A 26,314-nucleotide genomic window follows, 5' to 3' on the forward strand; every position below is an offset into this window, starting at 1 on the left:
TTTCTCAGAACTCTGCAAGTGGAAATTAGTGCTACAATATGTCCTTGGTTCCTGCCACCCACCTGGCCTCAATTTATGTTAATTTCTTCTGTTTCAGCATTTCTTCATAGTAACTACTCCTTTCTTCATTCCATTTTAGTTTTCTACAGCTTTCATTTTCTGACCTGTCTGTTTTTCGCCATGCCCCTCCCACCTCTGTTACATATAATGAACTTAACTTTTCACTGTTATTAATTTGTGCATGATATTTTAGCAGTAATCTCTGTCTTGCACATTACTATCAGGTTTCAAAATCTCATCCAGTGGAGTCCCCAACAATCAGCTTTCCTTTTCATCCTGTCCAGTAAGTCTCCCATGGTCACGAGTTCTGGGAGACTTTTCTGAACTCTACTCCTTTTGCTAAACCTCTCCAGTTCCTTCCCCTCCCCCCCCCCCCCCCCACCCCCCTCACCCCTCCCCAACACCCCAACACCACCACCATCAACCATTTATCCAGAAGAAGGACTCACTGGCTCTGTATCTATCCAATTATTTTATAATTTATCCTTTTCATAATGTTAGTAAATTAGTTAAGACATTGACATAATATTTTGGAGAACAGAGGCTACTGCTGTGTCTAGTCAACCTACTCTCTATAATTATTTATATAATTTCCAGATAAATAAAGTTTATTTATTTTAGATATGAATACTTATCAAGTTAAACATAAGAAAGCTGAAAATGTCATATCTACATTACACAACAGTAAGAAACAGAGAATAAAAATATTAAATACATACCACGCACATGGAGCACTATAGATTTGTTCTGTGCATTTTTATCATTTCTGACCTCACATGTATAGGCTCCTGCATCATCAGTTGTGATATTTGAGATAATTATTACCTCTTCATAAACATTTTCTGATACACCCCCATAATTTCGTGTTCTTTCTAATGACTTTGTTTTTACATGGCCAGTCTGCAACCAAAAAACAGTCTAAATAAACAAATATTTAACTGAAGCAACTGCTACTTGCAAACATTTACTTCATCAAGAAAGAATTATGGAAATAAAAGAAAACTTAAAAAATAGATAACAAAGGTGTAATTCACCATAATTTTGCACAGCTGGGCTCCAACAAACTGCCTCAACAATTAATAAACTTAACAGTTGCCCTAATCATATGCCCCATCAGTATCAAAGAGCCTGATGTTAGAAAACTGCAGAGCATATTTAAGTTGTCAAAGACTGACCTACACAAATGAGGAGTCATTCTTCCAGTCAGTCATCACGTTCTGTAGCTACCAATAAGGAGATCCTTCAGGGATATGGTAAATCTGAATGTATACATTAACAAAAGACAAGGACATCATAAAAAGTTAATATGCATACCTTAATAACAATGAATTGTCATTATACACTCCTGGAAATTGAAATAAGAACACCGTGAATTCATTGTCCCAGGAGGGGGAAACTTTATTGACACATTCCTGGGGCCAGATACATCACATGATCACACTGACAGAACCACAGGCACATAGACACAGGCAACAGAGCATGCACAATGTCGGCACTAGTACAGTGTACATCCACCTTTCGCAGCAATGCAGGCTGCTATTCTCCAATGGAGACGATCGTAGAGATGCTGGATGTAGTCCCGTGGAACGGCTTGCCATGCCATTTCCCCCTGGTACCTCAGTTGGACCAGTGTTCGTGCTGGACGTGCAGACCGCATGAGACGACGCTTCATCCAGTCCCAAACATGCTCAATGGGGGACAGATCCGAAGATCTTGCTGGCCAGGGTAGTTGACTTACACCTTCTAGAGCACGTTGGGTGGCACGGGATACATGCGGATGTGCATTGTCCTGTTGGAACAGCAAGTTCCCTTGCCGGTCTAGGAATGGTAGAACAATGTGTTCGATGACGGTTTGGATGTACCGTGCACTATTCAGTGTCCCCTCGACGATCACCAGAGGTGTACGGCCAGTGTAGGAGATCGCTCCCCACACCATGATGCCGGGTGTTGGCCCTGTGTGCCTCGGTCGTATGCAGTCCTGATTGTGGCACTCACCTGCACGGCGCCAAACACGCATACGACCATAATTGGCACCAAGGCAGAAGCGACTCTCATCGCTGAAGACGACACGTCTCCATTCGTCCCTCCATTCACGCCTGTCGCGACACCACTGGAGGCGGGCTGCACGATGTTGGGGCGTGAGCGGAAGACGGCCTCATAGTGTGCGAGACCGTAGCCCAGCTTCATGGAGACGGTTGCGAATGGTCCTCGCCAATACCCCAGGAGCAACAGTGTCCCTAATTTGCTGGGAAGTGGCGGTGCGGTCCCCTACGGCACTGCATAGGATCCTACGGTCTTGGCGTGCATCCGTGCGTCGCTGCGGTCCGGTCCCACGTTGATGGGCACATGCACCTTCCGCCGACCACTGGTGACAACATCGATGTACTGTGGAGACCTCACGCCCCACGTGTTGAGCAATTCGGCGGTAGTTCCAATTTTTAAGGAAATTAATTGGTATTCTGAATCAAATTAGCTCTTAATTTTTTATCACTGACATTTCTTTTATAGTTGATCCCTATTAAACATAACAATTTTTGTAGATAAATGGCTAAAAACATTAAAATTATGTTAACAAGTATGAATGTATCATGTAATGAAATTAACAGTTAAAAATGTGACATCTTTCAGCATGTTAAATGGCACATAGACATCACCCAAAAGCTGTTAGTTAAATTAAATTGTGCTGCACAGAGGTGCCTATGGTTTCAAGGCAAGAAAAGGCTGAGAGTCTATTATAAATGTGGTCAAGCACAAGGGTCTTACAAATTTCTTGTCATTTCTAGTTACATCTAAAAGTACATGTTTTTCGTTTCAGTTCCATATTTGATGCTTGCTGCAAAAAGCATCAGAATGCTCCTCAAATAACAAAAAAAAGCTTTGAAATAATTCACTCTATCAAGCAGACACCATAAGCAAGCAAGGAAGTAACTAAAAGTAACAACATGCACACTGAGGTGATGATAACATGATGACAGACATCCTTTTTTACTGGCATAGTGCAGCAACTTGACATGACGTAGACTCAACAAGTTTTTGTATGCCCTCTGTAACCTCTAGCCAACCATAATTGCGGAAGTGTTGTTGGTGCAGGATTTTGTGCACCAACTGATCTCCCGATTATGTCCCCTAAATGTTTGATGGGATTTATGTTGGGCAATCTGGATGTTCAAATTATTTGCTTGAATTGTCCAGAATATTCCTCAAATCAACCATGAGCAATTGTGACCTGGTAACATGACATATTGTCATCCATAAAAACTCCATTGTGTTTTGGAACATGAAGTCCATGAATGGTTGCAAACGGTCTTCAAGTAGCCAAACATAATCATTTCCATTCAATGATTGGTTCAGTTGGACCAGAGAACCCAGTCCATTCAATGTAAACATCACCCACACCATTATGGACCTACCAGTAGCTTGCCTTGATAGCTTGGGTCCATGGCTTCATGGGGTCTGTGCCACACTCTAACCTCATCATCATCTAATAACAACTGAATTCAGAACTTATCCAACCAGGTCACAATTTGCCAGTCATCTAGGGTCCAACCAATATGGTCACAAGCCCAAGAGAGGCACTGCAGGCGATGTTGTGCTGTTAGCAAAGGTACTCACATCGGTCTTCTGCTGCCATAGCCCATTAATGCCAGGTTTCGCCACACTGCCCTAATGGATACATTTGTCATACATCCTACATAGATTTCTGCCATTATTTCAAGCAGTGCTCCTTGTTCTGTTAGCACTGACAACTCTAACAATTGGTGCTGCTCTCGATCATTATGTGAAGGCTGTCAGCCACTGCAGTGTCTGTGGTGACAGGTAATACCTGAGATTTTGTATTCTTGGCACACTCTGGTGTATGGATCTTGGAATAGTGAATTCTCTGACAATTTCTGAAATGGACTGTCTCGTGTGTCTATGTCCAACTACCATTCTGCATTCAAATTCTGTTAAATCTTCTCGTGTGACAATTACCATGTTAGAAACCTTTTCACATTAATCACCTGAGTACAAATGACAGCTCCACCAGTGCACTGCCCTTTTATACCATGTGTACATTATACTACCACCATATGTATATGTGCATATTGCTGTCCAATTATTTCTGTCACCTTAGCGTATTTTGCACTCTTATTGCACTTAATTTTTTCAGTAACTCTCACTTGATGGTGGCGCTTATGCTACCATATTATAACACACTTAATCAAAGACATTTACAAACATAACATGACTTTAATACAGTAATAATTCCAACATTAAGATAAAAAAATATCTTTAACCTCAACCTTACCACCACCACTCCTCCCTCCTTATTTCTTATTAAACATACTAATCTCACCTAAACCATATAGATCTGGTGCAGGAATGTGAAAAAATTAGTCTTAGGGTGAATGTTAAGAACAAAAATTATGGCAACCACACCTATCACTTCATGGCATATAGCAGAATAAACAATAGAAGTAGTGTCTACGTTCAATTATCTCAGTTCCCAGTGCTGATGGTGACTGCAGCCATGAAATCATGAGATGCTTGCTGCTTGGTAGAAGGCAACTTTAAACCTTGACAAGGTTTCAAAGGGTAGAGATATAACTTTAGCAACAAAGAATCATCTTGTAATGGCTATGGTTTTTCCAGTCATGATGTATGGATGTGAGACCCAGACCATTAGAGAGGCAGAACGACAAAGAATAATGCTCCGTGGAATTGTGGTGTCAGAGGAAACTTCTTAGAGTCCCATGGACTGCAAAGAGAATGAATAGGTTAATATTAGAGCAAATAAAACCAGAGAGCTCCCAAGTAGGTCTGATACTAAAAAAAAAGCTGACCTACTTTGGTCACATCATTAGGAGACATGTTTCACTGGAAAAAACACTAATACTGAGGAAGATCGAAGGCACTGAAAGAAGAGGACCTAAGAGGATGAGATGTATCAGTGGCATTACAGAAGCAGAGATGTATCAATGGCATTACAGAAGTAAAGTGTTCCAATGTGGAAAGCTTACAGGACAAAGTGCAGGACACATGAAATTGGTGTGCTTTGGTTCATGGGGTCACAGAGAGTCAGAACTGACTAAACAAATAGAGAGAGAGAGAGAGAGAGAGAGAGAGAGAGAGAGAGAGAGAGAGAGAGAGAGAGAGAGCGTCTTCTCTGCTCAAACATATCTACCCACTGACCTGCATCCCACTATTATCATCTTTTTACTTATTTTTGTCTTTGATCTCATTGTTTTTCCATGTCAACTTAAGTACATTTTTGCCTTTCAATTTGGACCTGCTCTCTGAGCTTTCATTATTTTCCCCCATTTCATCAATTTGGTCTTCTTGTGAGTTTTCCCCACGTATTTTTATGAGTTATAACTGGTATTGTTACATATTTTTAAGTGTTTTTCATCTTCCACTATGGATCCTTTCTCTTTCCATCTGTGCAAATACAGCAAGTTTCCCTATTCCTAGCCAGAACCCAATCCCACATACCGTTTCTGTGTTGTCTAGCTAATGGAATCCTTCCAAATGGTCTGACAACAAGTTACCCATCTTTGACTGTATCCCTCCTTCCTCAATGATGTCCACCTGTTCAGACCCTCACCAAACTAAACCAGTAAAACCATGTAAATCAGGGTGAAATACCCTTGTAATACCTGCTCTCCAGCTGTAAAATTCTCCTGCTCTGCAATCCTAAATTCTTGCACCCCATCTCACACAGCGAAATGCTTTCCCTCCAGAATCTAGAGCATCATGCACAAAGCCACCTCAATTAATCTCCAACTTGTTCACATTCTACTCCTGCCTTGAACTACCAATATCTGCCACCTCTACAAGAGTATCTAAAACTCACCCACATCCCCTTAAAGACAACAAACCCTGGCTCACAGAAATATTACATTAACCACAACCTCAAAAACATCCTCACACCACTACACACAACCCAGAAACTAAACAGTCACCAAACTCAGTCCTGAAACTTTCTTTCAAAAAGCAGCCCCACAGAAGTATCAGTCCTTCCAAAAGACCTTACCTTCTGCCCTACTCCCAAATTCAATCATGCTGGACTGGTTCAAGACCTTATCCCCTTTTTCCAGACCCTATAGTGGAAAACTGTTTCACCACCAACCCTTTCGATCAGACTCAACCCAAGACCAATATTGAACCCAGATTAATTCATTTCACTCCTACATCCAACCCATATACACCCCCACTGCCCCCCCCCCCCCCTCAAAAAAAAAATCACCACTTGTTAAAATTCCAGCCTTTCTTCACATCATTCCTCAAATCCCTCAACATAGCAACTAACCTGACATCCACAGAAAGCACTGCAATACACCACCTACAAAGTCAATCCGATCTTATAATTATACCTGCTGACAAAGTCACCAACACTATGGTTTTGAACCACAGAGATTACGTGGAGGAAGGACACTGCCAGTTAGCAGATCCATACACGAACAAACCCTCTCATAGCAGTCTCATATCAGAAGTCGAACAAGATCTCCAGCTCCTCTCAAACTCTGAAGTCCATTCCAGAACCTCTACCCTGAGCCCATCTCTCTTCTCACCCCTATCACTCCCTGCACTCCTACTTTCACATGCGTCCTAAAGTCCATAAACCCAACCAGCCAGGACACCACATTGTGGCCAGTTACTATGCTCCACTGATGGAATCTATGCTTTTGTGGACAAAGACCTTCAGCCTATTACCTGCAACCTACCCTCCTATATTAAAGACACCAACCATTTCCTCTACAATTGCCGGCCGGGGTGGCCGAGCGGTTCTAGGCGCTACAGTCTGGAACCGCACGACCGCTATGGTCACAGGTTCGAATCCTGCTTCGGTCATGGATGTGTGTGATGTCCTTAGGTTAGTTAGGTTTAAGTAGTTCTAAGTTCTAGGGGACTGATGACCATAGAAGTTAAGTCCCATAATGCTCAGAGCCATTTGCGCCTCTACATTTCCTCTTCCTTTACCACACGGTACTCTGCTTGTCATTTTTGATGCGACCTTCCCCTACACTAATATCCCCAATGACTTTGGCCTTGGCGCTATTGAATTCTATTTTCCCCCAATGCCCAAGTGACTACAAACTTACAGCTTTCTTCCTGGTTACCATGGCCAACAACATACTCAACCACAATTAATTCTCCTTTGAAGGCATCGCGTACAGAAAAATCTGTGGTACAGCAATGGGCACCCACATGGCACCATTCTATTCATGGTCCATCTAGATGAAGCCTTCCTAACAACCCAGAATCCCAAACTCCTCACCAGGTTCATAATGACTGATGACATCCTTGTGATCTGGACCAAGGGTGAGGATACCATATCCACATTCATCCAGAACTTCACCTTCTTCCCCATTCCCTTCATGTGGTTCTCTTCCTCGATGTTGACCTCCATCTCAAGGACAGATACATGAGTACCTCCATCCTGTCAGCTTCAACAGTTGCCACCCATTCCATACAGCCTAGCCACATGTGGTTATCAAAACTACAGTGAAAAGCAGTTCCTCTCCAAATACACCAAGGTCTCACTGAAGCCTTCACAGCCCAAAATTACGCTCCCAACATCTCTCAAGCCTGCTGATCACTTACCATCTCTCACATACCTGCTGTCCAGGCAGAAAGAGGCAATTGCCTCATAACTCAGTGCCATCCAGGACTGGAGCAACTGAATCACGTTCTCAGCCAGGGTTTCAGATACCTCTCATCTTACCCTGAAGTCACGAATATCTTATCCCTATCCTTCCCATTCCTCCTACCATGGTGTATTGTCACCCATCCTTGTACATCCCTATTACACCCCTGCTCTCAATCCCTTGCCTCGTGCCTCATATCACTGCAACAGACCTATATGAGAGAACTGTAAAATCCCCCCACTACCATCTACTCCAGTGCAGTCACAGGCATCTCCTATCCCATCAAAGGCTGGGTTACCTGTGAAAACAATCATATGATCTACAAACTAAGGTGCAACTTCTGTGGCGTTTTCTGCATGGACTTGACAACTAACAAGTTGTCTGTCCACATGAATGACCACAGCCAAACTGTGCCCAAGAGACAAGTGGACCACCCAGTTGCTGAACATGCTGCCCAATGCAATATACTTCTGTTCAATGACAGCTTCACAACTTGCACCATTTGGATCCTTCCTACCAACACCAGTGCATTTCCGAACTGCCCAGGTGGGAACTCTTGCTGCGTTATATATCCTGTCTTCCCATAATCCTCCAGCTTCAACCTCCGCTAGCCCTGTACTTCACCTACCTACCCCTTCTCTGCTCTCACTCCAGCAATACACAGCCTTCTATTCCTCTAATGCACACACTAGTCTTTTCCGCTTCCTTACTTCTCTCCTTTTCTGCTCTCACCTCCCTCCCCCCTCCCCCTCCCCCCCCCCCCCCCCCCCCCCCAGCCCAAACTGCCTGACTGCACCTAGCAGCCCAGTTCTGTTCCCACAATGTCCTTGCATGCTGCCACAAGCAGCACTACACCATACCCCACCCATATCCAGCTGTTTCTTACTCTGCAAGCCACCCAACAGTGTGTGGCAGAGGGCACTTTATGTGCCACTGGCATTATCTCCCTTTCCTGTTCCAGTCGCATATGGTTCGCGGGAAGAACGACTGCCAGAAAGCCTCTGTACACGCTCATATCTCTCTAATTTCACATTCATGATCTCCTCAGGAGGTATAAGTAGGGGGAAGCAATATATTCGATACCTCATCCAGAAATGCATCCTCTCGAAACCTGGACAGCCAGCTACACCGCGATGCAGAGTGCCTCTCTTGCAGAATCTGCCACTTGAGTTTGCTAAACATCTCCGTAACGCTATCACGCTTACCCAATAACCCTGTGACGAAACACGCCGCTCTTCTTTGGATCTTCTCTATCTTCTCTGCCACTTGAGCTTGCTAAACATCTCCGTAACGCTATCACGCTTACCCAATAACCCTGTGACGAAACACGCCGCTCTTCTTTGGATCTTCTCTATCTTCTCTGCCAACCCGACCTGGTATGGATCCCACACTGATGAGCAATACTCAAGTATAGGTTGAACGAGTGTTTTGTAAGTCACCTCCTTTGTTGATGGACTACGTTTTATAAGGACTGTCCCAATTAATCTCAACCTGGCACACGCCTTTCAACAATTAATTTTATATGATCATTCCACTTCAAATTGTTCCATACACATACTCCCAGATATTTTACAGAAGTTACTGCTACCAGTGTTTGTTCTGCTATTATATAATGCCATTATCATCCCAGAGTGTCTGGATATGCTGTTTCGATCCACTTACTGATTTAACGTAATACCAGAACTTCCTAGGATTTTCTGTCAAGTCGGTACATAGAATTTTACTTTCGAATTCACTGAAAGCTTCACGCATAGCCCTCCTTATGCTAACTTTGACATCGTTTGGCTTCTGTTTGTCTGAGAGGTTTTGACTGTGTTTAAATTTGCAGTGAAGCTCTCTTTGCTTTTGCAGTAGTTTCCTAACTTTTTTGTCGAACAATGGTGGGTTTTTCCCATCCCTCACAGTTTTACTCAGCACGTACCTGTCTAAAATGCATTTTACGATTGCCTTGAACTTTTCCATAAACACTCAAATTGTCAGTGTCAGAACAGAAATTTTCGTTTTGATCTGTTAGGTAGCCTGAAATCTGCCTCTTATTACTCTTGCTAAACAGATAAACCTTCCTCCTTTTTTTATATTCCTATTTACTTCCATATTCAGGGATTCTGCAACAGCCTTAAGATCACTTATTCCCTGTTCTGCGCTTACAGAGTCGAAAAGTTCAGGTCTGTTTGTTATCAGTAGGTCCAAGATGTTATCTCCATGAGTCGCTTCTCCGTTTAATTGCTCGAGGTAATTTTCAGATAGTGCACTCAGTAAAATGTCACTCGATGCTCTGTCCCTACCACCCGTCATAAACATCAGAGTGTTCCAGTCTATATCTGCTAAATTGAAATCTCCACCTAAGACTATAACATGCGGAAGAAATTTATGTGAAATGTAGTCCAGATTTTCTCTCAGTTGTTCTACCACTAATGCTGCTGAGTCGGGAGACAATTACAATACCAATTGCTGCTTGATCCCCGCATGTCCTAACTTTGCCCCTCGCCCTTTGAGGCTGTTGCCCTTTCTGTACTTGCCCGAGGCCTTCTAACCTAAAACACCAGCCAGTCTGTGCCACACAACTCCTGCTACCCGTGTAGCCGCCTGCTGTGTGTAGTGGACTCCTGACATATCCAATGGAGCCCGAAACCCCACCACCCTATGGTGCAAGTAGAGGAATCTGCAGCCCACATGGTAGCAGAACCGTCTCACCTCTGATTCAGACCCTCCACTCGGCTCTGTACCACAGGTCCATAGTCATTCCTGTCGACGATGCTGCAGATGGTGAGCTCTGCTTTCATCCCACTAGTGAGACTGGCAGTCTTCGCCAAATCAGATAGCTGCCGGAAGCCAGAGAGGGTTTCCTCTGATTCATAGCGACACACATCATTGGTGCTGACATGAGCAACCACCTGCAAATGGGTGCACCCTATACCCTTCATGGCATCCGGAAGGACCCTTTCCACATCTGGAATGACTCCCCCCGGTATGCACACAGAGTGCACATTGGTTTGGTTTTCTTCCTCTCTCTTGCAGCCATATGCCTAAGGGGCCTCATTACGCATCTGATGTTGGAGCTCCCAACTACCAGTAAGCCCACCCTCTGTGACCACCCAGATCTTGCACACTGACGGGCAACCTCTGGAACAGGACAAGCAGCCATGTCTGGCCGAAGATCAGTATCAGCTGGAGACAGAGCCTGAAACAGGATCGTCAGACAAACTGGAGAAGCCTTTCGTTCAGCCATCCAGAATGTCTTTCGCCCCCTGCCACACCTCGAGACGACCTCCCACTCTACCACGGGTGAGGGGTCAGCCTCAATGTGGGCAGTATCCTGGGCAGCCACAGCCGTAGTCCGATCGGGGGATGCGTAGGACGAGCTCTCCGTCCCCGACAAACCGCCGTCCAGACCGCCACAGTTATGCCCATTGGCAACAGCCTCAAGCCGTGTGACTGAAGCCAACACTGCCTGAAACTGGGATAGAAGGGTCACCAACTCAACCCACATCCAAACACAGCAGTCACAGTCCCTATCCATTCTAAATACTGTTGTGCAAAGGACGTCTGAACTAATCTACAGAGAGCACAAATAATTTGACACAAAATTTAAACGTTATTAAAACAAAAGACTGCCTAGGAAATGCAGTAATGCTACTAATTCTGCACTGCTGACACACTGCTCGGCAGCATAAGGCTAAATGTACTGTCAGTAACATACAAAGACTATTTGAAAGAAATAAACAAATGACAGACGACTATGCTACTTTACATGTCATAGATATTAAAATGCAAATCTGCCCCTGCTAATTATTAAACTACACAATGATTTGACGGATTTAACTAGACAAGTGTGCTAAGACACTCAAATTTTCAACTTGACTACTACACTTATACGAACACTAAATAAGCCACTTGCTGCTACTTGCGCACTGCTGACACACTGCTCGGCGGCAGAAGCCTAACTGTCAGGCTTCAAGTCAGTACATCATTTTCTTGAATCTCATAGTTTTGATTGGAAATCTTTGAGGCTGATGCTGCATCTTCTGGGTGAATCACCTTTAAATTTTTGATGTAAGACTTTGTTGCAACACCTTTAAGCCAATGCTCTGTTCTGTCTTTTACAATCAACAGTTTAATTTTACAGTTTGGTAAACATAGAATAATATTGCCACAAGATAATGATTTTACAAGTATACTCAATAACAGATGTTAACTGAATATACTGTCAACTGAGAATGAACTGGGAATTTGCCATGTCGAAGTGGAGGACTGTGCATTGTAGGAACTGTACTCTGTGCTCCACAGTATGGGTTTATGTAGCCCTAGGCAGTGAACAAAATCCTAAAATGTTGTTCAAGGTGGTTTTGGATGAGAGACAGAGAAAGAATGTAGTGGAATATTCGTGAAGTGTGTAGATGAGACAGCAGGCAGTGTGAGAGAGAGAGAAAGAAAGAACACATCAGCAACACCACTGTGTGGTGTATAGTGATGAGTATTGAGGTGGCAAATACCTACTCATACATGCTTTGATCATGGCACTATTGTAGATTTATTATGCTGCTTGTTTCATTTTTGGCTATTACACATTGACAAAAAAATAACTTTAAAAAACCAACATTGGCATGACATTCATAAGAGGACTAACAGAGGATATTGAACATACACAGAGAAGAGCAGCACGAATGGTCACAGGTTTGTTTAATCCATGGGAAAATGTCACATAGATACTGAAGGGACTGAACTGGCAAGCTCTTGAAGACAGGCATAAACTATCTTGAGAAAGTTTATTAAAAAACTTTCAAGAACTGGCTTTGAATGATTACACTACAGATATACTACAACCCCCTATATATTGCTCACATAGGGATCCTAATGATAAGATTAGAATAATTACTGTATTCACAAAGGCAGTCAAACAATCATTTTTCCTGTGCTCCATACATGAATGGAACAGGAAGAATAATAACTGGTACAATGGGACGTACACTCTGCCATGAACCTCACAGTAGTTTGCAGAGTGTAGATGTAGATGTAGAAGAGTTGTTTCTTAGTATGTGTTTTGTTCTTTTGGTTGATAGTATTTTGGTGGAACCCTCACAGAGGCCTTGCACAGCCCCATGGCTCCACAAAGTATGCTGTTAATATTGCTGTTCTAAAGCATTACAAAAACAGACGGGTACTATTGTTGAACCAACTTCCAGCTTAAAGTACAATTGTCAATAAGAATTACTGAAATAATGCATCTAGAGGAATCCTTCCTAACTACCTAGGCCCCAAACATCTCATCTGGCTCAGACTCATTGATGACATCTTCGTGGTTTGGATTGAGGAGAGGACACCCTATCCACATTCCTCCAGAACCTCAACACCTTCTCTCCCATTCGCTTCATATGGTCCTCCTAAACCCAACCAGACACCTTCCTTGATGTTAACCTATACCTTAAAGATGGCCACATCAGTACCTCCATCCTTCTCATACCTACTAAACACCAACAATACCTCCACTTTGACAACTGCCAACCACTCCATACCAAGAAGTCCCTTCCATACAGCCAGCTCATCACATCTCAAAATATACCAAGGATCTCACTGAGGCCTCACAGACCATAATTATTCTCCTAACATTTACAGAAACAGATCTGCTGTGCCTTATCTCTCCAGTCTCCCATACCCCATCTAAAATCCACTCTCTGGCCACAGAGGAGCATTCCCCTAGTGATTCAGTACTTCCCACGACTGGAGCAACTGAAACACATTCTCCCCCAGGGATTAACTACCTCTTCTAGTCCCCTGAAATGAGGAATGTCTGCCCACTATCCTCTCCATCCCTCCTCTTTAATGGTATTCTGCCACCCACCAAACCTACACAATACCCTTGTCCGTCCCTATACAACCCCTGCTCTCAAACCCTTGCCTCATGGCCTCTCAAACCCTTGCCTCATGGCTCATATCGCTGTAATAGACCTAGATGCAAGACCTGTCCCATACATCCTCCCACCACCACCTACCCAGTCCAGCTGCAAGCATCACCCATCCCATTAAAAGCAGTGTAATAAAACCAGTCCTGTGATCTACTAGCTAAGCTGCAATCATTGTGCTTTGTTCTACATGAGCATGACATACAACAAGCTGTCTGTCCACATGAATGGCCACCAACAAACTGTGGTCAATAAACAGCTGGATGACCCTGTTGCTAAGTACGCTGTCTAGCACAACATTCTTCATTTTAATGGCCACTTCACTGACTGTGCAATCTGGATCCTTCCTACCAAGAACAGCTTTTCTGAACTGCACAGATGGGAATTCGCCCTGTGATAGATCCCATGTTCCCATAACCCTGCTGGCCTTGGCCTTCATCAGTCATGGTCCTTCATCCACCTATTCTCTTCCCTGTTCCCATTCCACAGTTTTCTATTCCACAAGTGTATCCGCAGTCTTCTTACTTCCCTCCTTTCCTGCCCCCTGCCATCTGACTTCCCAACTTCACCCAGTTGCCCTGCAGTCTTTCCACTTCATGCCTGCATGTTCCCTCTAACAGGACTTTCCTGAACCCCACCTGTATCTACCTCTCCTTCCCTGTCCCCACCTCGACTAGCCCCACCACCCAGATTGCTTCTGCCATAGTCTGCAGTTGCTCACAGTCTGGCCTTGAGAGCCACAGCCACTGGTCATGTTTGTGTGAGCTGTACCAATGTTGTGTATGTTGTCTATTTTGGGAGGCCTTCTGGCCAAAAGCTTATGTGTTTAGTAGTCTATTTGTTGTGCCTTTTTGTGACTCAACATCTCTGCTGTATGATGAGTAGCAATCTGTCATTTTCATAAGATTATCAATAAAAGGAACAATTTTACTCCCACAACATTGGCACCAACAACATCTTATTCCAACTAAAAGCAGTTGCAGCCAATTCACCATTCATCTATAGACCTTTATATACTGGGAATGTCTCTAGCATAGTAATATTATCATAATGCTGACCATCAGCAAATGAGTTTTGTTGATACATCAAATAGTGATTTTCAGTACCAGCATTATCATCTTATCCAGTCTTGGTTCAATTGGCAACTTAGCAAGGATATGGCTCAGTGGAAAAGGTTCATCATCATTCCGTTAAGCACTTTATTTCTCTAGGTAGTCTTCAGTGATGTAGTGTACTGAACAGTAGTAACATGTATTCATATAGATGGGAAATGAGGGTTGCTATACTTTCAAAGTCACCCAAACATTATAATGACTCGATGCTGAGGTACTAATTTTATCTTTTAGTTCAAAATAATTGTTATCTTTAGCTGATTATACCAACTTGTGTGGAAACTACGATGCTAAACATGCAAGTCAGTGATAGTCGATACAAGCAAATAATAATTCAGAACTAAAATAGTATTCCAAAACCAAAAGTAAGTTAGTTTGTGATAATAATATGAAAAAGACTGTCACAGATAAAGCTTTCGTCCATTAAGGCATTCATCAACAATGTACAACAGCACACACACACACACACACACACACACACACACACACACACACACACACACACAACTCACACTCACAACTGCAGTCTCAGGCAACTGAAACAACACTGCCATAGTTATTTGTGAGAGTCTTTTTGTTGTGCCTATCTGCGACTCAGCATCTCTGCTATATGGTGAGTAGCAACTTTCCTTTTCACAATATTGTTACAGTCCATCCTGGATTTTTCACTGTTTGATTAAAGTTAAATGGTTTGTATTTTTTCATGTTCTGTCGGTCATTTTGCGTGGCAAATTGCAATGATATGGAACAAGTCAGTTTACATTCATACTGCAAATTAATTTGTTAATATGGCTACATGCTGAAACTTTATAATTTTTTTAAACATACAGACATGAGTTAGTAATTCCTACCCATCACCTTTTGAACTATACTATAATAGAAATTCTTCTACAGAATAGCAGCAGTTGTCAAGGAGAAACTTTTCCACGTTATTTTCACATTTTACTTCAGCCTCTCAGACATTTTATATCCCCAGGTAAGTGATCAAAGATTTTAGTTCCAGCATTGTGCACCACTTTTTGCGTTAAATACAGTCTTAATATGGAGAAATGAATGTCACTTTTCCTTTTGGTATTGTAATTACGTACATCATTCTTCCTTTTGAACTGCAGTGGATTATTTGTGACAAACTTCATGAGGGGGTAAATATAATGTGAAGCAGGTAGACACCCAACTCCTTAAACAGCTGTCTACAAGATGATCATGCCTGAGCACCATGTATTATTCTTACAGCATGTTTTTGAGCTATGAAGATTTTCTTTCTTAAAGATGAGTTATCCTGAAACATTATTCTATATGGCATTATGGAATGAAAAGCTGACAGTTTATGTGGCATGACTTAATAGTGCATGTGCCATAACGTAACAATGGCAGTCAGCTACTGGATCTGAAAACTGTATTGCAACACCAGTAGTTGACGGTTTCCAAGTGCAGCAGGTATCAGCTGCCAGGTTTGTCCTCCGTGTTACAGCAAAACAGTAACATATTGCCTCAAGTTAAAGCAATACTGTAACAAGTTGTCCTCAAAGCTACAGCAAAAAAGTTATCCCCATTTGAAATTTACTGGTGCATTAAAAATGTCTGCTGGTCTGGGACTCGAATATGGGACCTATGCCTTTCGTAGGCAACTGATTTACTGACAGGTATCCAAGCATGATTCACTACTTGCACTCACAGCTTACTTCTATCAGTGCCTCACCTACTTTCCAAACATTCTCTTGCATGCCTTATGGGACTAGCACTCCTTGGAGAAATAATGTTTTTGGAGACATGGCTTAGCCATAACCTGCGGTATTGTTTCCAGAATTAATTTTCTTTCTGCAGTGGACTATGCACATTTGAAACATCCTGAGCAATTAAAACTACATGCAGGACTGGTAGTCGAACGTGGATTCTCTGCTTTTCACTGGCAAGTGGTTTTACGAATGAACCATTGAAGCACAACTCATGGCCCACTCTCACAGCTTTATTTATAACAGTACCTTGTCTCCTAGCTCCAAAGTGTTACAGGAGTTCTCCTGCACACCTTGCCAGACCAGTATTCCTGGAGGGAGACATGTCTTAGCCACAGCCTGGAGGATTATTTCCAGAATGAATTTTCACTCTGCAGCAGTGTGTGTACTGATTTGAAACTTGCTGCAAGATTGAAACTGTGTGCCAAACCAGGACTCAAGTTGAAATGTATTTTATCTGTGATTTGTATTTTCACCAGTAGGTCATCTCCAGATGTCCTTTGTATTATGACTAACCATCAAATAATGTATTCAACACATTATTGACATAATGTTCCTCCTTTTCAAGTTTACTATAATTTATAACATTATACTATAATTTATAACAACACAATGACCAGTCTCAGATTTCACTTAATATGTTAATTACAGGAATAATGTTTTCAATAACCAATTAACATGATAGTTGTGGTAAAATGTTTGCAGTAACTTACACATTTGCAATCCAGCAGATGAATACCACAAAGCTTGTTTCTGATTTCATAGTCACTGAACACAATAAAGTTTCTGATTGTTAATAGAGAGAAACAGATGTCCATGTTGTTGACATCAAAATACCACTGGAATGGTAATTACTCATTCACTGAATCAAAGAAGATAATAAAAGATAATCTGAGTTAGTGCATAATGTTAACACATTGACTGAGTTCCTCTGACCGACTATTTTTGACGGGGAGGGGGAGGAAGAAGTATTCATAGCCTGGAATACCAAATGGTTATGATCTCAGCAGATACATACTACTTTATACAACTGAAGGCTGCATATTAACCAGTGTTGGTGATCTAAAGATTCCAATAATGATTTGCTTTAACAGAATGATAGATGGTTGGAAAAGTGTAAAAGTTCACAGTACTACTTGATTAGCACACTGTATTACTCCATGGTAGATTACCAACTGACATGTAATACTGCTGAGTTTGAAATTTGGGTAATTTGTTCAAACTCTTAATTAGAGACTTAACTGAATAAAAAATTGCGGCAAAAAGAAAAATAATGTCAAATCCTGGAATCTAACAAGCAACTGGCTCAAATGGCAAACACAATTTTGGGTGTGTTCGAACTTCAGTTGTGAAAATTACTTAAGTTAATTGTTTTCAGAAAAGTGAAACAGATAACCAGAAAGCATAATATCAACATTTTGTAATGAGTAGTGTCAAACATCTCAAAATTATTGATTAACTCACATTAATTTTCATATAACACAATGATTTAACAACTTCGTTTACCAATTGCTCTTAATCACTGTGGTTTCAATGTAAACTAAATACATACAGACTGTGAGTTGAAACATACATAAACTTAGTTGAAACATAGTGTGAACATTTGTTTGGCGTTTTTAGGGACACAACACCTACACAGTTGTATGTGTAAATAGATTCAGATAACAGATCTGAAGAAAAAAATTAGTTACTTAAGAGGAGTAGAATAGCAGCAGCAGGATGAACTCCACTTTGCCGTGCTTTGGAAGAGGGGAACTTCATATTTCATGGGAATGTGCTCTACCAACTAAACTGTCCAATCACGACTCACTACATGCCCTCACAGCTTTACCTCCTCTAGCACCTAATCTCCCGCCTCGCAAACATCACATAAGCTCTCCTGTATATCTTTATGGGCTAGAACTTTTGGAAAAAAGGATATTATGGAGATATATCTTTGTCACAGCCTTGGGGGTTGTTTCCAGAATGAATTGTCATTCTGCAGCAGAGTGTATGCTGATTCAGAACATCCCAGGAGACTGAAATTGTGAGCCAGATTGGGACTCCAACATGGGACCTTTGCCTTCTGATGGCAATTGTTTACCAACCCAGTTTTCCAGGCACTTTTCATGGCCTACCCTCATGGCTTTACTTCTGCCAATACATTGTCTCCTACCTTTCAAGCAGTGCCAGTTCAAGAACATTTTTCCACACAAGCAACATATCAATTGATGTGCACCCCAACCTCCTCCTAACTTTACATATTATTTCTTTTTCCTTGAACTTTTGGGCTTCAAAATAAATCTAAATCTAGTGATTATGGAGACAATTTTAACAATAAGTACAACATAGGCAGTTCTATGTAACAGACATAAATTTCAGAATCTTATACCAGTGCCAAATATAAAAAGAAAAACTAATCCATTTTTATTTAATGTAATCCGTATATAAATTTTATAGTTTGTTGACAGAGCTTTTAATTTATGTAATTTACAAATTATTAAATTTTTCATTACAACCTCTCTGACTGTGAAAGTCCCATGTTACAGGGGAAGAAGACACACCAGTGAGTACTTAAATTTCAGACAATTTGCCATAAAATTAATTGAAAATTGATAAAAGTGGTCAAAATTTTTATGTATGTGACTGGAAATGGAAACAAATTTTAGTGTGATATGAAAGAGATATATTCTATAACAAAGCCATACATAGCTACTATAGTTGTTTAATATATGTATTGACAATTTGTTCCTTGGATAAAAACATCACAATGAAACTTTTCCAGGCTTTAAACTAGCAAAAGCTTAAGAAATAAAAATTTAATCCATTTTCAGTATACTGCTTTCAATGGCTGAAGTTGAAAGTCTGCAGACATTCTTGCAAAAGTATTGACACAAGGTATGTCTTTATCAACTTGAGTTTTTGAAGGATTTGCAAGCTGACAGAAGTATTGGGAAAAATATCAATATAACTTCTTTTTACAATATAAAACAATGAGATTTGTGGAGGAATGGTCACTAAAATCAAATCTTGATCAGTTAGTATCTTTCCACAGATGTCACATTCAACACAATTGCTTAACACAATTTCAAGAGACAGGCATGCACCTTTAATTTTCCATCATTCCATGTATGGAAAATATGAATAATGTAGAGAATGCTGAATCTTTTACTATGACAGACCATAAGAGCAAACAGAGCATGGCTTGTACCTTGGGCTCCAAGGCCACCTGGCAACCCTCTGGATTTTTCTGTCTGGGGTGAAATGAAGTGTGCAGCACTTGATATGGCTGAAGAACTGGTGCTGTGAGTCATATGATCTTTATGATATAATCTCAGGATGTTTGAAAGAATCCATAACTCAATGCAAAACACCTGCTTTGACTGGTATGGCTGCACAGTAAATTTTAACAAGTTATGCACTGAAATAGTATTGTATTACTTGTTAAGGGAGGCCACTAGTGAAACTAAAGAGATAGAGACTTCATTGGCAAGTTTTATTTTCAAACATATTTTATCTAGCTGGGATAATATTTGACACTGAAGTCACTTGCAGCTTGTGTCCATATATTCACAGTTATCTCACAAACAGTTTGTTTGCAGACTCATGTTTACCAGTATTCTTTCTGCTTCTATTATTTTACAACCATTTCTGCTTCCCAACTAATTATGATGTGCCTTGTATACAAATTTTGTACTTGAGTGCACCTGGCACCCCTGTCAGCTTGGCACCCCAAGCAGAAACTTTAATGGCCCTGTGTCTCCACAGTTTCCTTTCAGTTAGGAGTGCTACTCCAAAAGGTAAGCAGAAGAACTTATGTAAAGTTTGGAAGGTAGGAGATAAGATACTGGTGGAAGTAAAGCTGTGAAGGCAGGTTGAGAGTCATTATTGGATAGCTCAATAGAGCACTTGCCCACAAAAGACAAATGTCAAAGGTTCAAGTCCCATTCCAGCACCAGTTTGAGACTGCCAGGAACTTTCAAATCAGCACAGAGTGAAAATTCATTCTGAATTGCTCATGTTGCAGTGAAACTGCAAGATGTTGCTCTCCATGTACAGCAAAACTATGAGTGAGATTTTGTAAATAATGCACATTAATTATTTTTGACTTACACATTAAATTTTTTTTCAATATCTCTTTACAGTCATTCAGTGCAGTCTCCTTGCTTCTAATATGACTGAATCACAACATCTCAGAAGCTCTATTATTCCATCCACGACACCACTTGTGTTCACCTGTCAAATTGCTCAGGTAATGTTGGTAGAAAGCTCTCCCAAAAGAAAGATAACATCCACACAAAGGGTTTTTCAAATTCTGGAACAAGCTGTAGTCTGGCAGACTCATGCCTGGGCTGGAGGGCCACACTGTGATCTTCTTCAAGAGCATCTGCTACAAGTTTCACACTTCATTCATCAGTAGACATTTTTGGCCTTCTGAGTCTTGGATTGCTGTCTATGGTCATACAACCACCACAAAAATGATTAATCCAATGTCAAACTTTACTACAGTCCATTGTAAACTCACCAAAAACTTCACTTAACGTACCATGGTTTTCTGTCAGGTTTTTCCTTTGTGTGCATGACCTCCAGTCTTAAACAATCATAGTACATAAGACCACTGCAGGGTCCATTTTTTCTTCTTAGCAAATATATGTTAGAGTACTCACTGAAAAACAAAAACAGGTACTTCTTCCTCAAGCTGCCAACTACATCTGATGTAATTTTCATTGCTGTTGCATCAAACAATTAACAGTAATACCAACCTGTGCATTATTTATGAAATGTCCCTCATATAACAATTTCCCCCATGTTACATAATTTTACAGTATAAAATTTTTCCAGTACATCCATTCTCCACTGCAAATGTTTTTCACTGTTACCATTTTTCATTGTAACTATTTTCCACTGTAACCACACATATAGTTCAGTGGGTCAAGGATGGTCAGTTGACAATGGTAACTGTCAATCCTTTTCTCACGTATTTATCTTGACTCAGTGAAATACGGCTTGCTAGGAGATTGCACCAATACAAATGCACAGCCAGCAGAAAGTCTAATCATAACACTGACTAAGCAAGTTGAGACTTGTTCAGATTAAGCTGCAAATTGTTCTAACAAGTAAATGCAAACAGTCAGAAAATTGAGACTCATCAAAGTGAACAAGTCAAATTTTGTTCCAGCAAGCAAAACTAAGTGTCAGCTACTTTAGGTGTTAGCCACTGTGGATGACAGTTGTTAGGGTGGTAGCTTTTAGGATATCAGATATTAGGAGTGTCAGCTACTGGCAGTGTTAGTTACTGGGTGTATCAGCTATGCCTCAGAAGCATAACAAGTTGCGCTAAAACTCTAATGAGTTACCATGAAAAAGTATCATTGCCAATCTGATAGTATCTAGAGGTGGGGGAGGGGGGATTGGAAGGGTGTGTAATGGCAACTGTTTATAGTTTAGTGCACATTGATAAGGGTTTGAGGTAACTGGTTATTGTTTCAGAGCAAGTTCCCACAGGTTTGGGCCAACTTGTTACAGTTTTGGGGGAACTTGTTACAGTTTCAAGAGTGTAGCTGACATCCATAGCAGCTGACACCCCCATTAGGTGACATCTCAGAAGATGACACTCCTAGTAGCCAACACCCCTAGAAGCTGAAACCCCCAGTCACTGTCATCCCGTTTTGGTTGCTGGGACGAATCCCGATTTGTTGACATTGATAAATCTCAACTGGCTGACAATTCACTTTTGCTTATGGGGATAATTAGCAACTTTCTGGAACAAGTCTCAACTTACTTAGTGGACATCATGATTATACTTGCTGACATCTGTGTAAGTTCAGTCTCCAAGAGAGTCATATGTCACTGAGTCAAGTGAGATGCATGTAGAGTGTAATGGCAGCCATAACATCACCTGAGGCCACGCGGTTAGAGGTGCTATGTCACTGACTGTGCGGCTCCTCCCGCTGGGGGTTCGAGTCCTCCCTCAGGTGCGGGTGTGTGTTTTGTTCTTAGCATAGGCTAGTTTAAGTGTAGCGTGTAACCCTAGTTACCGATGACCTCTGCAGTTTGGTCCCTTAAGAACTCACACACATTTGAACATTTGAACAACAGGGTGGTCAACTTGTTTCTTGGCCACAGTTTGTCAGTGGCCTTTCATGGGGACAGACAGTTTGTTGGTTGTCATGCCTACATAGAATACAGCACAGTGGTTGTAGCTTAGCTTGCAGAACACATGACTGGTTTCACAGGTAGCCCTGCCTTTGATGGGATAGGTGATGTTAATGACCGGACTGGAGTAGGTGGTGGTGGAGGATGTATGAGACAGGTCTTGAAATGTAGGTCTATTACAGGGGTACGAGCCATGAGGTGAGGAATTAGGAACAGGGGTTGTGTAACCTTACATCCACAGAAAGAACCACAGTCCACCATCTAAAAACTGATCCTTAGCTATTAATCCTACCTGTGGACAAAGGTTCCACCACCGTTGTTTTGAACAGCAAGGATTACCTGGCAGAATGACTCCGCCAACTGTCAGATAGTTCCACCTACAAACCTTGCCAGTGACCCCATCCCAGTGATCCAGCAGGATCTCCAGTCACCACTCAAATCTGTAGGGCCAACCCAGAACCTCTCACTGGAGTCCATCTCTCTGCTCACCCCTACCACTCCCTGCACACCTACCTTCTACATGCTTCTGAAAGTCCATAAACCTAATCAGCCAGGACACTCCATAGCAGCTGTTTACTGTGCCCCCACTGAGAGAATCTCTGCACTAGTAGACCAACACCTTCAACACCTACCCTCCTATATAAAAGATACCAACCATTTTATCCACCTACTCTCCACAGTTCCTGTCCTGTCACCACACGGTGCCCTACTCGTCAATATGGATGCCATCTCCCTGTTCACTAACATCCCTTATGCCCATGGCCTTACCACTACTGAACACTAACTTTCCCAATGCCCAATGGATTCCAAACCAAGAACCTTCTTCCTAGTCACCATGACCAACTATATCCTTACCCACAATTACCCCTCCTTTGAAGTCATTACCTACAAACAATTATGGGGTACAGCTATGGGCACCTGCATGTCACCATCCTATGCCAACATATTCATGGGCCACCTACAGGAATTCTTCGTAAAAACCCAGAATCCTAAACTCCTCTCCCAGTTCAGATTCACCAATTATATCTTTGCTATCTGGGTCGAAGGTAACGACACCCTATCCACATTCCTCCAGAACCTCAACAACTTCTCCCCCATTTTCTTCACCTGGGCCTACTCAAACCCACAAGCAACCTTCCTAGATGTTGACTGCCACCTCTAAGATGGTTACATCAGTACCTCTGTCCATATCAAACCTACTAACCACCAGCAATACCTACACTTTGACAGCTGCCTACTGATCTATACCAAGAAGGCCCTTCCATACAGCCTAGCCACCCATGGTAATCTGCAGTGATGAGCAGTTCCTCTCAAAATATATCGAGGATCTCACTGAAGCCTTCACTGACCGTAATTACCCTTCCGACCTAGTACAAAAACAAATCTCCTGTGCCTTATCTTTCCAGTCTCCTACCACCTACCAAAGTCCCACCGTCTGGCGACAGTGGGGCATTGCCCTCGTAACTCAGCACCGTCCAGGAGTGGAACAACTGAATTACATTCTCTGCCAGGGTTTTGATCACCTCTCATCATGCCCTGAAATGATAACTGTCCTGCCCACTATCCTTCCCACCCCTCCCACAATTGTATTCCACTGTACACCAAACCTACACAATAAACTCGTCCACTCTACACAACCCCTGCTCCCAATCCCATACATACCCCCTCATACCCCTGTAATAGACCTACATGCAAGACCTGTCCCATACATCCACCCACCACCACCTACTCCAGTCTGGTCATTAACATCACCTATCCCATCAAAGGCAGGGCTACCTGTGAAACCAGTCATGTGATCAACAAACTAAGCTACAACCACTGTAGGCATGACAACTAACAAGCTGTCAATTCCCATGAATGTCCACTGACAAACTGTGGCCAAGAAACAAGTTTACCACTCTGTTGCTGAACATGCTGGAAAATATATCCTTCATTTCAATGACTGCTTCACAGCCTGTGCCATATGGATCCTTCCCACAAACACCAGCTTTTCTGAATTGCGCAGGTGGGAACTTTCCCTGCAATACATCCAACGTTCCCGTAACCCTGTTGGCCTCAACCTTTGTTAGACACTGTCCTCACCCATCCAGTCCCTTCCCTGTTCCCGTTTCACCACTACACAGCTGTCATTCCACCATCATATCCAATCTCTTTATTTCTTTTCTTTTCCGCTACGTCTCCCCCCTCACCCCACTTCACCCCCAACTCTCCTCTGCCCTCAGTCTAACATGCAGCACTTCACTGTCCACCACCCCCACCATACTATCCCTCGCCCTCCCTGCTCCAGCCTCCACCTTACCCCCTCCCTGTCACCACTCCCATAATGCACTGGTGCTGCTGCTCGCAGTGTGGCTTCAGCTGCCTGAGCCTGCACTGATGTGTGTGAGTTGTATTTGCATGTGTGTGTGTGTGTGTGTGTGTGTGTGTGTGTGTGTGTCATTTGTTGATGTATGTCTTACTGGCTGAAAGCTATAACTGTGAGAGTCTTTTTGTTGTCCCTATCTGTGACTCAGGATCTCCACTATATGGTAAGTAGTAGTTTCCTTCTCAGAATATAGTGTAAGTTAGAATTATCAGCAGATGACAAACATTTTGTATTTCAAGATAAAATAAATACCTCACCTTGGAGTTACTGTAATGTCTGGTGACTCTGAAAGAGGGTGGTTGGAAACATAGCTATCATCCCTCATTTCTTACCTATTTGAATGTGAGCTACTATTGTCCAGTATGCTGTTTGCTATGTTTTACTTAGAGAAGTGCTTATGTAAATAATGATGTACTTACTCAATTGAGCCAGGTCCTTGCTATGTTGCTGACTGAACTAAGATGATGATAATGGGGGAAATACAGGGTGTACATAAAGCCCAGTAACACTTTAAATTATTTATTGCACAAGAACTAAACATTGTAAAGATGTCATTTATATTGCATTTCAAAGAGAAACTCTGAAAGTTTTTTTTTACAAACATTTGATCTGCGGACCATGAGTTCAAATGGTTCAAATGGCTCTGAGCACTATGGGACTTAACATCTATGGTCATCAGTCCCCTAGAACTTAGAACTACTTAAACCTAACTAACTTAAGGACAACACACAACACCTAGCCATGACGAGGCAGAGAAAATTCCTGACCGTGCCGGGAATCGAACCCGGGAACCTGGGCGCGGGAAGCGAGAACGCTACCGCATGACCACAAGATGCGGGCAAACCGTGAGTGATCTGGCGGATGTCAATACAGTAATCAAATTCTTGCCATACCCATCCCAGCATGGCATTGTCAACTATGGCTGTTGCTTCCTGTATTCTCTCCCATAGCTGTGCTACATCACGTGGTAGAGGTGGTACATACACCGGATCTTTAATGTGTCCCCACAGAAAAAAGTCACACGGAGTGAGATCTGGTGATTGGGGAAGCCATCTCATAAAGCAGCTGTCCCCTTCTGTAGCACAGCTGATCCACTGATGCAGCAGCTCTGTGTTCAGGTACCCATGGAATTCATGATGAAAATGGTGTGGAGCCCCATACTGCTGAAAGATGAACAGAGAGTCCGATTTCATTTGAGGCATCAGCCATTGCTGCAACATCTCGAAGTAGGAATATCCAGTGACAGTGCTCTCAGCAAAAAAGGATGGCCCATACAGTTTTCAATGTGACAAGGCACAAAAAATTTACCTTAGAGGAATCATGCTCAAATTCAATGCATTTGTGCAGATGCTTTGTACCCCAGATTTGATAACTATGCCTG

General features: G+C 42.1%; 1 protein-coding gene across 4 annotated transcripts in view; it reads right to left on the minus strand.

The window, feature by feature from the left end:
- LOC126281978 (mast/stem cell growth factor receptor kita-like) overlaps positions 1-26,314 on the minus strand; it is a 309,972-nt gene that overhangs the window by 160,965 nt on the left and 122,693 nt on the right. For all 4 annotated transcript variants that reach the window (XM_049981360.1, XM_049981357.1, XM_049981359.1 and 1 more), the window contains exon 7: positions 780-960. In XM_049981360.1, the coding sequence (XP_049837317.1) occupies positions 780-960 (181 nt within the window). The remainder of the gene's footprint in view (positions 1-779; positions 961-26,314) is intronic.

This window comes from Schistocerca gregaria, chromosome 7, assembly GCF_023897955.1.
Source record: "Schistocerca gregaria isolate iqSchGreg1 chromosome 7, iqSchGreg1.2, whole genome shotgun sequence".
NCBI lineage: Eukaryota > Metazoa > Arthropoda > Insecta > Orthoptera > Acrididae > Schistocerca > Schistocerca gregaria.